General features: G+C 44.4%; 1 protein-coding gene and 1 long non-coding RNA gene across 2 annotated transcripts; both read left to right on the forward strand.

Moving 5' to 3' along the window:
* LOC104113540 (putative clathrin assembly protein At4g40080) lies at positions 1 to 1,026 on the forward strand. The gene has a single exon (XM_009623729.1). The coding sequence runs from the start codon at positions 1 to 3 to the stop codon at positions 1,024 to 1,026; it is 1,026 nt and encodes a 341-aa protein (XP_009622024.1).
* A 15,647-nt stretch (positions 1,027 to 16,673) lies between these two features.
* On the forward strand, positions 16,674 to 17,943 carry LOC138910672 (uncharacterized). Its single transcript, XR_011415821.1, has 2 exons — positions 16,674 to 16,793; positions 17,659 to 17,943. It is a non-coding gene; the product is annotated as an uncharacterized lncRNA (long non-coding RNA).

Below are 17,943 nucleotides of genomic sequence, written 5' to 3' on the forward strand. Positions count from 1 at the left end.
ATGAGCAGAAAAAGAAAACTCAGAGACCTTATGGGAATTTTCAAAGACAAAGCTTCACTTATCAAAGCCAACTTATCAACCAAACGCAGCGTTTCATCAATTCAAGTCGCCGTCATACGAGCCACCACCCACGCCTCCGAATCTCCGCCACATGACCACCGCATCTCCGCCATCATCTCCGCCGGCGACCACTCACTCCCTGCCATTTATGCATGCATCGAAGCTATCATGGACCGCCTTCACCGCACTCACAATCCATACGTTGCCCTAAAATGCCTCTTCGTATTCCATAACATCATGGCTAAAGGTTCACTTCTTTACAAAGATCATATATCCTTTTCCCCTTCGTCCGGTGGTCATAATTCTCTAAATCTTTCTGGGTTTTACGACAAATCCGATATCGAAACACGAGAACTCTCGTCGTGGGTACGTTGGTACGCTAATGTTTTGGAACGTAACATGATAACGTCTAGGGCTTTGGGTTCCTATATTTCTCCTTCCTCGAGATTATCGATAAACTTCGATAAAATTACAGAGAGAAAAGGAAATATTGGTTTCTCTTCCAAATCAGATTTTGTAACAGAAATGGAATCTTTGGTATGTATGGTAGAGGGGATTTGTGAAACGCCAGAGTCACAACATTTCCAAAAAAATGACCTAGTGCATGAGGTTATGATATTAGTCGCTGAAGATTATCGTTCAACTCAGTACCATATTATGATCAGACTCGTTGAGTTAGGTGACCGAGTTTCAAGATTGAATTACCTGGATTTGTCTGAGTTGATATTGTCTTTGAAGAGACTTGAGGGATGCAGGAAAAAGTTGAATAAATTGTTTATAAGAAGAAAGAACGATCTTTTTTGGGAAATGGTAAATGAAAAGAAAATGGAGATGGAGAAATTGAAATATGAAAGGGAAAGACAAAGTTTTCTACTGTGGAATGTAGATGAAAAGTCTGGTGAGTTAACTCGGTCATCCCAAAAAGTTGCAGGAAATAATCAACAACTTTTGTTTGCTGCTGCATAGAAGATAATGGTGAAAGTGATTTTTGGGCTTTAGCTTCTGTTTAGAGGCCTGGGCTGGCCTATAACAGTTTCTGTGTTTGCAATAATATTGTATATATGGTTTTCATTAGAAAAAGGGCTCATTTAGTGTAAATCATAGCAACTGTGTTGCTGAAGCTGTTGATTTTGTTTTACACGAATTTTGTCAATGCTCCAGCAAGGACTCATTGCGAATAAAAATAATTACATCCAATTGTTTCTTGTTCCAAGAATATTATTTGCTGAGAAAACAATATATTCAATTTTACTGATAGAAATCCAATAACTGAGTGTTCGAGCTGGATAGGTAATACGTCCATATGAACAAAGATCATACAAAACGTATTACTTTAACTTCCCAGCTTTAGTTTAGCATAAGCTACACACCTTTTCATCCTTATTAGTGTAGCACCCGCGTTCATTTCCTATAAGGCTAAAATTGAACAAAAGGAATACTACCAAAAGATGATATTTTCTTGCTTTTGAGAATTGAGTACGGTCAAAATAAATTAAGTCAGTCGTACGGACTGGTCGAGGTGATAATACTCTGATCAAAGGGTATCTGCGTGACGACGGGTCGAGGTCCGAAGTACGGGCGTCGAGCTTCGAGCTCTAAGACAGATCAATGACAAGCTCGGTATCATTATCGAGCTCATATCCAAATCGGATTACGAGGCAAAGCGGAGATTATCGAAAATGCATAGACCGACCAACACTCACCCCGAATATCGAGACTCCAAGTCAGAGTCGAGCTCTACCGAGCTCGAGCCGGTATCAAGCTCACAGACAAGAGCCATTGCAGCCGCACTAGGGGAGAGAATCTTGACAGGAATCGAGGAAAAAATAATTCATCATGGGTTCTTCACTATATATTTTTTATAGATAAAGTAGGATCCCTCTACTATAAAGAGGGGAATCCTTGTAAGCATAAGGGGATGGGAACAAAGACAACTTTAGAGAGATTAACACTTTTGGGCTCATTTACTTTGCCTTGTTCATCATTTCTTTTTTCTCTGCCTTATATTTCATTCCATCTGTCAAAGAATATATATAGTTTTATTTTACTCTGCAATTTGTACCGAGTTATATCACGTATCCTTAGAACCATATACAAATTTAACTCTATTCAATTTTTCGGGTAAACAGTTTAGCGCCCACCGTGGGGCTAAGGATAACAGTGGTTACTTGATACGAATCTGCAAAAATACACCGTTGTGTTTTGCACTTGTTTCCGAAAATATCTTGGATTTTGGATTAGCAACGACTAACTACTAGTCAAATGGCCACACCGATCGACAACGAAGCCGGTCTTCAAGATGAGAATAATAACTTGACACCCAGTACCGAAAGACCACTTGTCAACGCCGTTGGAGCCCGAATCGGAGCACCGATAGATATCAATTCGCATGTGGCCATTGAGGCGAACCTACATTCTGAACCCGAAAATAGCATTCATGGTGGCACTCGGTCTGCATCTCGAGATACCCATAACGTCGAGGAAAACAGTGTCAGCTTGCGTATGATTTTTGAAATGTTGCAAGCTCAACAAGTAGCAATACCTCAGTTCCAGAGCCAAACCCAGCTACAAAGCAGGCCAGAGCCCAATCCACCTCGAGAAATCACCCACCGAACGGAGCCAGCCATAGTGAAGTCAAATGAGCAAGAACCGGGGACTGCTCCCGAAATTGCTAAATTGCTTGAGGAACTCACAAAGCGAGTCGAAGCCAACGGTAATAAAGTAGAAACATATAACTCCATGGTCGATCAGATCCCGGGAGCTCCACCAATGATAAAAGGGTTGGATTCAAAAGAATTCGTGCAAAAGCCTTTCCCCCCAAGCGCGGCTCCTAAACAGATCCCAAAGAAGTTTCGCATGCCCGATATTCCTAAATATAATAGAACGACCGATCCCAATGAACATGTCACCTCTTACACATGTGCCATCAAAGTGAACGATCTAGAGAACGATGAGATCGAATTTGTATTATTGAAAAAATTCGGTGAAACCCTGACAAAGGGAGCAATGATATAGTATCATAATTTACCGTCTAACTCTATCGATTCTTTTGCTTTGCTTGCATATTCTTTCGTAAAAGCACATGATGGGGCCATAAAGGTCGAGACCAGGAAGTCTGACCTATTCAAGGTAAGACAAAAGGATAACGAGACGCTAAGAGAATTCATATCTCGTTTCCAAATGGAATGAATGGATCTATCTCCAGTCACAGACGATTGGGCTGTTCAAGCTTTCACTAAAGGACTAAACGAACGAAGCTCGATGGCTTCACGGCGGCTGAATCATAACCTGATCTAGTACCCATCTATTACTTGGGCTGATATGCATAATCGGTATCAATTCAAAATAAGAATCGAAGACGACCAGTTGGGTTCTGGGTCCGTTATTAAAAGGGCTGCCAACCGAGAACAGAGATCGATCAAAGATTGATACCGACCCTATAATGGAAATCCTACGAGCTCAGTGTGATAAACGGCTAAAATGATACTACTGCTAAGGTACGACCCCTCCCCCCCCCCTCTCATGTTTAATTATATTTCAAAACTAACCAATGCAGGTGTTCGACCAAAGACGAGGATTAATGAACTCGATCAGGAACAAAGATGGATTATTTTACACGAAGTCTTAGGTCTGAAAGCACGCATTGCACTCTTTTTTCCCTTAGACCAGTTTTGTCCCAAATGAATTTTTCGGCAAGGTTTTTTAATGAGGAAACCATTGATCATGCTAACTCGGAACAATTCAACAGTATTCGAGGCCTCCTTACAATCAACCTCGAATACTGGGGGACATACCATCGTCATCAAACATATCAATGACAATTATCAAGTACGATGCAAAGGAAGTTACTTCGATATTTCATGACAAACAGTGTCTCGACAGGAAACCTTGTAAGAGCCAAATGGTCAAAACAAACCATGCTCATGTAGTTGGCCCGAGCCCTGACGTAAAACATGAACACATGTATAATGACTTGCAAAGAAAGCTCTCTTCTTTACCGATATCTTATATCCAAGACTTATTATACAAACAGGATCGAGTTCGAACAAGCACTCACTCGATCACTAAGCCTACGAGCAACATTACTTCGAGTTCGAGCAAACACTCACTCGACCATTACGTTTACGGGCTACATTATTTCGAGTTCAAGCAGGCACTCACTCGACTACTAAGCCTGCAGGCTACTTTTATTTCGAGTTCGAGGAAGCACTCACTCGACCATTAAGCCTACGGGCTACATAACTTCGAGTTCGAATCATTCACTCTACTACTAAGCCTACGGGCTACTTTTATTTCGAGTTCGAGTAAGCACTCACTCGACCGTTATGCCTACGGGCTACTTTACTTCGAGTTCGAATCATTCACTCGACTACTAAGCCTACGGGCTACGTTTATTTCGAGTTCGAGCAAGTACTCACTCGACCATTAAGCCTAAGGGCTACATTACTTTGAGTTCGAATCATTCACTCGACTACTAAGCCTACAGGCTACTTTTATTTCGAGTTTGAGCAAGCACTCACTCGACCATTAAGCCTACGGGCTACCTTACTTCGAGTGCGAATCATTCACTCGACTACTAAGCCTACGGGCTACATTTATTTCGAGTTCGAGCAAGCACTCACTCGACCATTATGTCTACGGGCTACATCACTTCGAGTTCGAATCATTCACTCGACTACTAAGCCTACAGGCTACATTACTTCGAGTTCGAGCAAGCACTTAATCGACCATTATTTTTACGGGCTACATTACTTCGAGTTCGAATCATTCACTTGAATACTAAGCCTACGGGCTACATTACTTCGAGTTCGAGCAAGCACTCACTCGACCATTATGCCTGCGGGCTACATTACTTCGAGTTCGAATCATTCACTCAACTACTAAGCCTACGGGCTACTTTTATTTCAAGTTCGAGCAAGCGCTCACTCGACCGTTACACCTACGGGCTACATTACTTCGAGTTCGAATCATTCACTCGACTACTAAGCCTACATGCTACTTTTATTTTGAGTTCAAGAAAGCACTCACTTGACCATTACGCCTACGGGCTACATTACTTCGAGTTCTAATCATTCACTCGACTACTAAGCCTACGGGATACTTTTATTTCGAGTTCGAGCAAGCACTCACTCGACCATTACGCCTACGGACTACATTACTTCAAGTTCGAATCACCCACTTGACCAATCAATGCCTACGGGCTATATTACTTCGAGTAACATTACTCATTACTTCGAGTTCAAACGAACACTTGACTATTTAAAGGCTGAAGGCTGTTCGAGCCCAATAAAGCAAAGGGGACTACCTACAAGGCCTGAAGGCAACAAAGATTAAAATTAAAACTATCTATTTAGCTTAAAAGGCTATTTTGATTCAAAAGGAAGAAAGATTTATATTTACAAATTTTTGTACAAAGGTGGCAACTCAGCCAAAAGGAAGTTCTTTATACAAAAACCGAAAGCGGTATCAAAAGAACGCAGCAAACGACCTAAGGCCCTAAATGATTCAATCTTCATCGGAGGCCGTGTTGTCAGAATCTTCCTCATCTTCAGACTCCCCCGAGTCATCGGAGTCCTCCTCAGGAAAGGCCAACCTTCGAGCTTTGCTCTCCTCCGCCCTGGCGACTTCAATCTTGGCCCTAATATCGAAGCCTTGGGCTCTGACCTCCTCGAGAGCTTCTCTCGGGGATTGCCATTTTGCATGTTCGACCATGTTCTTAGCTTTGGCTTGGTTAACCTCAACATCGATCCCGAACTGAGCCACTTTGGCATCGGCTCTTTTATTGGCTCCGATTACCTCAGATCTGGCCACTTCAAGTTCTTTAGCCAAATCTGCTTTATCTGAAGTGGCCAAATCCAACCGATGCTGAAGCTCTTTTATCTTTTCAATCAGCCCCAAAGCATTTTCTTTCGCAGATCAAAGTTGGGCATCAAACAGCTCCAACTGAGCTTGAACGGCTTCCTTTTTCGAGGCAGGGATATCCATACACTTTTTAAACTCTTCTGCCTCGGCCAGTAGCGCGTCTACCTGTGAGTTAACCCGTCCAATCTCCTCGATCCTCTGCCGAACCTGCAAAATTGGATCGTTAGTGGTTATCTCTTTTTCATCTTCACTATCATGGAACATTCGGAATACCTACTCAGCCATCTCTTCATGCTTTTCCCGAGCCGCTGTCAAATCTGCTTGAAGTTTTTCACTAAGGAGCTTGTACGAATCACTCTTCTCAGTGAGGCTCCGAACCTCGGCATAATGCTCCTCCCTGATTCGAAGAAAGGCCTCGTGATGCAATACCGAAGCCTATAAATAGAAGGAGAAACATTAGAATTACCTACAATTCTAAGTATAAAAGAAGCGGCAAAAACGCCATTAGAGTTACCTGATTCAAAGCATGTTGGGCCTCGTTGAAGAGACAAGCAGGCCCCATTGCATTCATCACTGATTGATCTTCTTCGGTCACCAAGGACTGAAGGTTATTGGCAATCCCCGTAGGGGGAGAAACAATTCGGGTAACCTCAGGTACGGAGAGCACTATCTTCCGCCTTAGGTCGAGATCGATACTCGAGGCTGGGAATCGGTCCACCAGTTTGTTAATCAATGAAGGCTTGGTAGAACCCGACCACGATGCTTTTTTGGGTACAGGCATTCCACCAAAACCGGTAACCTCCTCCGAGGCACCTGACTCAAGCCCCTCCAGAAAACTATGGATATGGGCCGACTCCTGAATACCCTCATAGGACCGATCCTCCAACATGCTGGCCTCTCGAATCATTGCATCCGAAATCTGAGGGGATCCGCTAATGTCAACTATCCCGAACTCATCCCTTGAAATATCTTCTACTATCCGAGAAGACCCACCCTCGGTATCCCTTTCAATCATCTTAGCTCGAGAAGGGATAATCTCAGCTTCTTCTTGTTCTGGGATTATGGCTAGGGTTGCCTGATTTGCTTTCACCAAATTGGAAGACTATTTAATCATAACATTAGCCCGTACGCAGGCTAAATTCTCCTCTCCTTCTTCGGGCTCGTCCCTTAAATGGCGGACCACTTCCGAAGACATAACACCAGATCCCCCCTTCGTCTTTCGAGATCTCTTAGCGGATTTCTTCTTTTCTGAGCTCGGGGAGCCCGATATGTCTTTTCTCTTCCTTTCTTTTACCTGCTTCAGGGCAGGAACTTCTTCACCAACAGATGGAGGCCTCATGACTACATCTTTCCCAAGTCCTACAAAGGTGAAAAGGGGAGATTTACCATATAAACCGATAAAGAGACAAATCAATAAAAAGATTTACCATGAATGCGGGCCTTCCATCGAACCTTTGATAATTCGACCCAAGCACGCTCAGAGTACGGTCTCTACAACACCAGACCTTCGACCCATTGTTTAATGTAATAACCCGGCCGTTCGTTTTGGGAGTTAGAGCCCCGAACCACTATTAACTGTTTTCCCCATATCTATTTCTGCTATTCTGACTTGCCGGGATGATTGGTTTTGAGTTTCGGAGTAGTTTGGGACACTTAGTCCCTAAATGAGAGCTTAAGCCTTAGGATTTGGACCGTAGTTTGAACTGTATGAAGATGACTCTGGAATGGAATTTCGTCAGTTCCTTTAGCTCCATTAGGTCATTTTGGGTTTAGGGGCATGTCCGGATTGTGTTTTGGAGGTTCGTAGCTCATTTAGGCTTGAAATGGCGAAAGTTGAATTTTTGGAGCTTTGGGCTGGTAGTGAAATTTTTGATATCGAGGTCGTTTTCCGATTCCGGAAGTTGGAGTTGGTCCGTAATGTTGATTATGACTTGTGCACAAAATTTGAAGTCAATCGGACATGATTTGATAGGTTTCGACATCAGTTGTAGAATTTTGAAGTTTCAAGTACTTTAAGTTTGAATTGGAGGGTGATTCATGATTTTAGGATTGGTTGGTATATTTGGTCGAGGTCCCGGGGGCCTCGGGTGTGTTTCGGATGCTCAACGAGTCATCTTTGGACTTAGAGAAGTAGCAGATTTCTGGTGTTTTATTGCAGAAAAATCCTTCATCGCGTTCGCGAGAGGTGCCTCGCGATCGCGTAGAGCATCTGGGAAGGGCAGCGAAGTTGTTCTTCGTGTTCGCGATGTTGTTCCCGAATTCGCGAAGGTATAGGACATTAAGCCTACACGTTCGCGATATGGTCCTCGCGTTCGCGTAGAGGAACGGGGCAGAGGAAGCTTCATGCATTAAGCCTACGTATTCGCGAAGAGGTTCCCTCGTTCGCGAAGGGTCCGTCAATGGAAGATACGTGTTCGCGAGAGTCCCCTCGCGTTCGCGAAGGAGGAATTTTGGTCCAGTGCAAGATTGTTCATCGCATTCGCGATCATGATGTCGCGTTCACGAAGAAGAATGCACCTGGGCAGAATTTAAGGTTAAAAAACGAGGGTTGAGTTCATAATACAAAAATTTGATTGAGAGCTCGGTAGAAGGCGAAATTTGGAGAGATTTACGCAGGAAGTTTTTGGGTAATTATTCCTAACTCCTTTATGGTTAATATTCTACTAATCTATGGTTGATTTCATAATTTAGTTTTGGATTTTGGGGTTGAAATTGGGAAAAATTTGGAAGAACTTCTCCAACAAAGATTTCGAGTTTTGAAAGGGGATTTGTGGTCGGATTTGAGAAATTTTTATATGGTTAGACTCGTGAGTGAATGGGTGCTCGTATTTTATAATTTTTACCCGATTTCGAAACGTGGGCCCGGGGAGACCTTTTGGGCATTTTTTCTAATTTCACGCTTTAGCTTCGAATTAATTAGCTAAATTAGTTACATATAGTTATATTTACATTATGCAATTAATTTGAATAGATTCAGGCCATTTGGAGTCGGATACTCGTGGAAAGAATGTGATATCGAGTTGATTTGAGCGGTTCGTGGTAAGTGGCTTGCCTAATCTTGTGTTGGGGACTTTCCCTTAGGATGTTTGATATTAATTGATATGTGGGAACCGTGTACGTGAGGTGACGAGTACGTACACAGGCTATTATTGCAAAAATCCCATTTTTCCTTTCTAAATCATAAACTGTTTTTCATTATTAAATTGCACTGATACGTTTAATTGTTAAACTTAGATTAGAGAAGCATGCTTATGTGTTTTAACTGCTTAGTTGACATTCTGTGCGCCATGCTTAGTTAAGTCCCTATTTCCCTTATCTATCTCCAGTATAAACTGTATAACTCGATGTCTTACTGCCATTTCATCTTGCGTTGCATATTTAAATTGGGACTACAGACGTATTCCAGGATATCCCCCCTGTACTACATATTTACTTTGGGACTACGGACGTATTCCGGGAGATCCCCCGGCACTACATATTTACTTTGGGACTACGGATGTATTCCTGGAGATCCCCTAGCACTGAATATTTACTTTGGGACTACAGACGTATTTCGGGAGATCCCCCTGTACTGCATATTCATTTGGAACTACGGGACGATATCCCGGGAGTTTCCCCACTGCGTTTACCTTGTTCTGAGCCGAGGGCTCCCTGAACTGTTAAATTTTTGAGAATTTCTTTAACTGTGTTACCATAAACTTTACTTATATCTTTTAGTGTTTAATTTATTATATTTACCCCGGTAGGGCCTTGAACTGACCTCGTCACTACTCGACCGAGGTTTGGCTTGGCACTTACTGGGTACCATTGTGGTGTACTCATGCCCTTTCCTGCACATGTTTTCGTATGCAGATCCAGGTGCGAGCTATCAGCCTTGGGGTTAGTGCGTGTTGTTGATTTTCGGAGTACTACTACTTGTGTCCGCAGATCTTCGGAGTCCCCTTCTACTCCCTCACCTAGAGAATTTCTTTATTATCTTCAGACTTTTGTATAGAGCTACATAGATTATATCAGCTTGTGACTTAGTGATATTTCGGGTCTTGGGAAAATATTTTGTATATGTCGAGTGGTACTACTCTTGGCTATTCACAATATGTTGTTTATCTTTAAAATGTTGTGTTTTCCTTATATTTTTCATAATATTAGGCTTACCTAGTCGTAAAGACTAGGTGCCATCACGACACCTTACGGAGGGTTAAATTTGGTGTCATGACAAGTTGGTATTAGAGCATCTAGGTTCATAGGACTCGCGAGTCCCAAGCCGATTTATTAGAGTCTCGTGGATCGGTGCGGAGACGTCCGTACTTATCTTCAGGAGGCTATGTAACTGTTAAGAACAATCATATTCCTTTGACTTCTTTGTCGTGCGAGTTATTGACATCAAAATTCTAAAACTCTGTTCTATTCTTTCTCATAGATGGTGAGGACCCGTACCAAGAGGACCGACGATCAGGCACCCGAGCCCCCTGCCAGAGCCGCAAGAGGCCGGGGTCGGGGTAGAGGATGACCATGCGGTGCAGCCCGAGCACCTGCGAGAGCTGCATCAAATGAGCCCCTAGGAGCTCTAGCTGGAGGGACAGCACCGGAGATCCCTATTACTACTCCAGCCCTCCATGAGACTTTAGATCAGTTCTTGAGCATGTTCAGCACTCTGGCTCAGGCTGGACTATTTCCGATAGCTCCCGCTACATCTCAGGCCGGGGGAGGGGCACAGACTCCCGCAACCCGCACTCCTGAGCAGAGGGTCCAGATTGATCAGGCCCCAGAGTATATTCCTATGCCCCCAGTGGCTCCGGTTCAGCATGAGACTAGGGTAGCTGCTTCTGAGGCAGAGCAGCTCAGACTTGAGAGGTACAAGAAGTACCACCCACCTACTTTCAGCGGACTAGCGTCAGATGATGCTCTGGGTTTTCTTGAGGAGTGTCATCGTATTCTCCGCACTATGGGCATTGTGGAGACGAGTGGGGTTTCTTTCACCGCTTTCCTACTGAGGGGAGCAGTATATCAGTGGTGGCGTGCCTATGAGCTGAGTAGTCCGGACGAGGCAGCCTCACTCACTTGGACTCAGTTTTCAGAGATGTTCTTGCGTGAGTATGTTCCTCAGAGCCTTAGAAATGCTTGGCGTGCAGAGTTTGAGCAGCTGCATCAGGGTGCTATGACTGTGTCGCAGTATGCAGTCTGTTTCAGTGAGTTAGCTCGCCATGCACCATCTCTGGTTGCTACAGTCAGAGAGAGGGTTCGTCGCTTCATTGAGGGACTCCACCCCAGTATTCGGACCAGTATGGCCAGGGAGTTGGAGATGGACATCACATATCAGTAGGCAGTGAGCATTGCCAAGAGAGTGGAGGGCATGTTTGTCCGGGACAGAGAGGAGAGAGAGGCCAAGAGGTCTCGAGAGACTGGTCATTGTTCAGGAGCTCGTGCACCAGCAGTACGCTATGGTAGGGGTTTTGTGAGTTGCCCTATTCATTCAACTTTTCCAGTAGCTAGCGGTGTTCCAGCTCCTCCTAGACCTCATGAGCCCTATTATGCACCGCAAGTATCTAGTATGCCTCCTACTCGAGGTGCTATTATCGGCCAGTCCAGCAGGCTAGGTCCGAGTCAGTCTCAGCCGCCGCGCCCTCTGAGAGGTTGTTTTGAGTGTGGTGACACTGGTCACCTGGTTAGAGATTGCCCCAGGGCTAGGAGGGGTGCACCCTCACAGACTTATCAGCCTCCACGTGCTCCACCGGGTCCTTTGGCCATTCTTCCAGCACCAGCTCCTACCCCACCTTCTCAGCCAGCTCGAGGCGGAGGTCGGGGAGGTCGAGGTCACCCTAGAGGGGGAGGCAAGGCCGGGTACTATGCCCTTCCAGCCCGTTCTGAGGCTGTCGCTTCAGATTCAGTCATCACCGGTATCGTCCCTATCTATCAAAGGGAAGCATCAGTATTATTTGACCAGGCTCTACGTATTCATATGTGTCTTCTTATTTTGCTCCATATTCAGGGATATCTCGGGATTCTTTGAGTTCCCCTATTTATGTATCTACTCCCATGGGAGATTCTCTCATTGTGGACTGGGTATATCGGTCGTGTTTGATTGCTCTTAGTAGTTTCGAGACCAGAGCCGATTTGTTATTACTTAATATGGTAGATTTTGATATTATCTTGGGAATGGACTAGTTGTTGCCCCATTATGCTATTCTTGATTGTTACGCTAAGACCGTGATGCTGGCTATGCCAGGTTTGCCAAGATTAAAGTGGAGAGGTACCTTAGAGTATACTCCCCGCAGGGTCATTTCATTTCTTAAGGCTCAGCGAATGGTTGAGAAGGGGTGTGATGCGTATTTGTCCTATGTGAGAGATGTCAGTATTGATACCCCTACAGTCAAGTCAGTTCCAGTAGTGAGGGACTTTTCAGATGTGTTTCCAGCTGACCTTCCGGGCATGCCGCCCGATAGAGATATTGATTTTGGCATTGATTTGTTGCTGGACACTCAGCCCATATCTATTCCTCCTTACCGTATGGCTCCTCCTGAGTTGAAGGAGTTGAAGGAGAAGTTGCAGGAGTTTCTTGATAAGGGTTTTATCAGGCTTAGTGTATCACCTTGGGGTGCTCCGGTCTTATTTGTGAAGAAGAAGGATGGTTCTATGCGTATGTGTATTGATTATCGGCAGTTGAACAAGGTTACAGTAAAGAACAGGTATCCTTTGCCTCGCATCGATGATTTATTTGATCAGTTACAGGGTGCCAGGGTGTTTTCCAAGATTGACTTGCATTCTGGCTATCATCAGTTGAAGATTCGGGAGTCGGACATCCCGAAGACTGCTTTCAGGACCAGATATGGTCACTATGAGTTTCTTGTCATGTCATTTGGGTTGACCAATGCCCCAACAGCCTTTATGCATTTGATGCACAGTGTGTTCCGGCCTTATCTTGATTCCTTCGTTATTGTGTTTATTGACAATATCCTGGTATATTCCCGGTCTCGGGAAGATCATGAGCGGCACCCGAGGACAGTTCTTCAGACTTTGAGAGAGAAGAAATTGTATGCAAAATTTTCTAAGTGTGAATTCTGGCTTGATTCAGTGACATTCTTGGGCCACATAATGTCTTGTGATGGGATCAAGGTAGATCCGAAGAAGGTGGAGGCAGTGCAAAGTTGGCCTAGACCGTCATCAGCTACGGAGATCCGCAGTTTCCTTGGTTTGGCGGGGTATTACCGACGCTTTGTGGAAGGATTTTCATCTATTGCGGCACCTATGACCAGATTGACCCAGAAGGGTGCTCCGTTCAGGTGGACCGAGGAGTGTGAGGAGAGCTTTCAGAAGCTCAAGATAGCTTTGACTACATCCCTAGTATTAGTATTGCCTACAGGTTCGGGGTCCTACACTGTCTATTGTGATGCCTCGAGGATTGGCCTTGGAGCGGTATTGATGTAGGACGGTAGGGTGATTGCCTACGCGTCTAGACAGTTGAAGGTGTATGAGGAGAATTATCCGGTTCATGATCTCGAGTTAGCAGCTATTGTTCACGCCCTGAAGATCTGGCGTCATTATTTGTATGGTGTTCCCTGTGAGATTTACACTGACCACCAGAGTTTGCAGTACTTGTCCAGGCAAAAGTACCTTAATTTGCGTCAGCGGAGGTGGTTGGAGCTACTTAAAGACTATGATATCACTATATTATACCACCCGGGGAAGGCCAATGTAGTGGCCGACGCCTTAAGTCGCCGGGAAGAGAGTTTGGGGAGTTTGGCATATCTTCTGGCAGCTGAGAGGCCCTTAGCCATGGATGTTAAGGCCTTAGCCAGTTAGTTCGTGAGGTTGGATATTTCAGAGCCAGGCCAGGTATTAGCTTGTGTGGTTGCTCGATTTTCTCTTTATGACCGTATCAGGGAGCGCCAGTATGATGACCCTCATCTTCTAGTTCTTCAAGACAGGGTCTGGCGAGGTGATGCCAGCGATATAACTATAGGTGATGATAGTGTGATGAGGATGCAGGGTCGGATCTGTGTGCCCAATGTAGATGGGCTTCGGGAGTTAGTTCTCAAGGAGGCCCACAGCTCGCGGTACTCCATTCATCCCGGTGCCGCGAAGATGTACCAGGATTTGAGACAGCACTGCTAGTGGAGGAGTATGAAGAAGGATATAGTTGGGTTTGTAGCCAAGTGTTTCAATGGTCAGCAGGTCAAATATGAGCATCATAGGCCGGGTGGATTACTTCAGAGATTAGAGATCCCAGAGTGGAAGTGGGAGCGGATCACCATGGACTTTGTAGTTGGACTTCTACGGACTTTGAGAAGGTTCGATGCTATTTGGGTGATCGTGGATTGGCTGACCAAGTCAGCTCATTTTATTCCAGTGTTGACCACTTATTCTTCTGAGAGGTTAGCTGAGATTTATATCAGAGAGATTGTCCGCCTTCATGCTATTCCAGTATCCATCATTTCAGACAGAGGTACACAGTTCACATCACGGTTTTGGAGAGCCTTACAACAGGAGTTGTGTAATAGGGTGGAGTTGAGCACAACCTTTCACCCTCAGACGGACGGGCAGTCCGAGCGCACGATTCAGATTCTTGAGGATATGCTCTGTGCCTGTGTGATGGAGTTCGAAGGGTCATGGGACCAATACTTGCCACTTGCAAAGTTTGCTTACAATAACAGTTACCAGTCCAACATTCAGATGGCACCGTATGAGGCTTTGTATGGTAGGCGGTGCCGGTCCTCAGTAGGATGGTTTAAGCCGGGCGAGGCCCAATTGTTGGGCACAGATTTGGTCCAGGATGCCTTGGATAAGGTGAAGGTGATTCAAGAGAGACTTCGCACAGCCCAGTCCAGGTAGAAGAGTTATGCGGACCGGAAGGTTCGTGATTTGGCATTTATGGTTGGTGAGCGGGTCTTGCTTCGGGTATCGCCTATGAAGGGCGTCATGAGATTCAGCAAGAAGGGCAAGCCGAGCCCGAGGTTCATTGGTCCTTTTGAGATTTTTTGGTGAGTTGGAGAGGTTGCTTATGAGCTTGACTTGCCTCCCAGCCTAGCAGGAGTTCACCCGGTATTCCACGTGTCTAGGCTCCGGAAGTATCACGGTGATCCGACTCATGTATTGGATTTCAGCTCAGTCCAGTTGGACAAGGATCTATCTTATGTTGAGGAGCTACTTGGAGCCAGTAGCCATTTTGGACAGGTAGGTCAGAAAGCTAAAATCAAAGAACATTGCTTCCGTGAAGGTTCATTGGAGGGAACAGCCGGTCGAGGAGGCGACTTGGGAGACCGAGCAGGATATGCGCAGCCGTTATCCTCATCTTTTCACCACTTCAGGTATGTCTCTATGCTCATTCGAGGACGAACGATTGTTTTAAGAGGGGGAAGATGTAACGACTCGGCCGGTCATTTTGGGAGTTAGAGCCTCGAACCCCTCTTAACTGTTTTCCCCATATCTATTTCTGCTATTGTGACTTGCCGGGATGATTGGTTTTGAGTTTCAGAGTGTTTTGGGACACTTAGTCCCTAAATGAGAGCTTAAGCCTTAGGAGTCAGAACTATATGAAGACCACTCCGGAATGGAATTCTGTCAGTTCCGTTAACTCTGTTAGGTGATTTTGGGTTTAGGGGCGTGTCCGGATTGTGTTTTGGAGGTTCGTAGCTCATTTAGGCTTGAAATGACGAAAGTCGAATTTTTGAAGTTTTGGGCCAGTAGTGGAATTTGTGATATCGGGGTCATTTTCTGATTTTGAAAGTTGGAGTAGGTCCGTAATGTTGATTATGACTTGTGCACAAAATTTGAGGTCAATCGGACATGATTTGATAGGTTTCGGCATCAGTTGTAGAATTTTGAAGTTTCAAGTTTTTTAAGTTTGAATTGGAGGGTGATTCGTGATTTTAGCATTGTTTGATGTGATTTGAGAGCTCGACTAAGTTTGTATGGTGTTTTAGGATTTGTTGGTATGTTTAGTAAAGGTCCCGAGGGCCTCGGGTGTGTTTCGGATGCTCAACGAGTCATCTTTGGACTTAGAGAAGTAGCAGATTTCTGGTGTTTTATTGCAGAATAATCCTTTATCGCGTTCGCGAGAGGTGCCTCGCGATCGCGTAGAGCATCTGGGAAAGGCAGTGAAATTGTTCTTCATGTTCACGATGTTGTTCCCGTGTTCGCGAAGGTGTGGGACCTTAAGCCTATGCGTTCGCGATATGGTCCTCGCGTTCGTGTTGAGGAACGGGGCAGAGGAAGCTTCGGGCATTAAGCCTACGCGTTCGCGAAGAGGTTCCCATGTTTGCGAAGGGTCCGTCAGTGGAAGGTACGCGTTTGCGAGAGTCCCCTCGCATTCGTGAAGGAGGAATTTTGGGGCAGTGGAAGATTGTTCATCGCGTTCGCTATCGTGATGTCGCATTCGCGAAGAAGAACGCACTTGGGCAGAATTTAAGGTTCAAAAATGAGGGTTGAGTTCATAACACAAAAATTTGATTGAGAGCTCGGTATTTCGGAGAAAGTTTTTGGGTTATAATTTCTAACTCCTTTATGGTTATATTCCACTAATCTATGGTTGATTTCATCATTTAATCTATGGTTATATTTCACTAATCTATGGTCTCCAACAAAGATTTCGAGGTTTGAAAGGGGATTTGTGGTCGGATTTGAGAAATTTTATATGGTTAGACTTGTGAGTGAATGGGTGTTCGTATTTTGTAATTTTTACCCGATTCCGAGATGTGGGCCCGGGGAGACTTTTTGGACATTTTTCCTAATTTTACTCTTTAGCTTCAAATTAATTAGATAAATTAGTTACTTGTAGTTATATTTACATTATGCAATTTATTTGAATAGATTCGGGCCATTTGGAGTCGGATACTCGTGGCAAGAACGTGATATCGAGTTGATTTGAGCGGTTCGAGGTAAGTGGCTTGCCTAATCTTGTGTTGGGGGACTTTCCCTTAGGATGTTTGATATTAATTAATGTATGGGCGCCGTGTACGTGAGGTGACGAGTACGTACACAGGCTATTATTGCAAAACTCCCGTTTATACTTTCTAAATCATAAACTGTTTTTCCTTATTAAATTGCATTGATACATTTAATTGTTAAACTTAGATTAGAGAAGCATGATTACGTGTTTTAACTGCCTAATTGACATTCTGTGCGCCATACTTAGTTAAGTCCCTATTTCTCTTATCTGTGTCTAGTATAAACTGTATAACTCGATGCCTTACATGCCATTACATCTTGCATTGCATATTTAAATTGGGACTACGGACGTATTCCGGGACATCCCCCATGTACTGCATATTTACTTTGGGACTACGGATGTATTCTGGGAGATTCCCCTGTACTGCATATTTACTTTGGGACTACGGACGTATTTAGGAAGATCCCCCAGCACTACATATTTACTTTGGGACTACGGACGTATTCCGGGAGATCCCCCAGCACTGCATATTTACTTTGGGACTATAGAAGGATTCCGGGAGATCCCCCTGTACTGCATATTCATTTGGAACTACGGGACGGTATCCCGGGAGTTTCCCCACTGTGTTTACCTTGTTCTGAACCGAGGGCTCCCTTAACTGTTAAATTTTTGAGAATTTCTTTAACTGTGTTACCGTAAACTTTACTTATATCTTTTACTGTTTAATTTATTATATTTACCCCAGTAAGGCCTTGACCTGACCTCGTCACTACTCGATCGAGGTTAGGCTTGGCACTTACTGGGTACCATTGTGGTGTACTCATGCCCTTTCCTACACATGTTTTCGTGTGCAGATCCAGGTGCGAGCTATTAGCCTCGGGGTTAGTACGTGTTGCTGATTTTAGGAGACTTCAAGGTACTACTGCTTGCGGCCGCAGATCTTCGAAGTCCCCTTCTACTCTCTCGCCTAAAGACTTTCTTTATTATCTTCAGACTTTTGTATAGAGCTACATAGATTATATCAGCTTGTGACTTAGTGATATTCTGGGTCTTGGAAAAATATTTTGTATATGCCGAGTGGTACTACTCTTGGCTATTCACAGTATGCTGTTTATCTTTAAAATGTTGTGTTTTCTTTA

The sequence above is a fragment of the Nicotiana tomentosiformis genome, chromosome 4 (assembly GCF_000390325.3).
Source record: "Nicotiana tomentosiformis chromosome 4, ASM39032v3, whole genome shotgun sequence".
In the NCBI taxonomy this organism is placed as follows: Eukaryota; Viridiplantae; Streptophyta; class Magnoliopsida; order Solanales; family Solanaceae; genus Nicotiana; species Nicotiana tomentosiformis.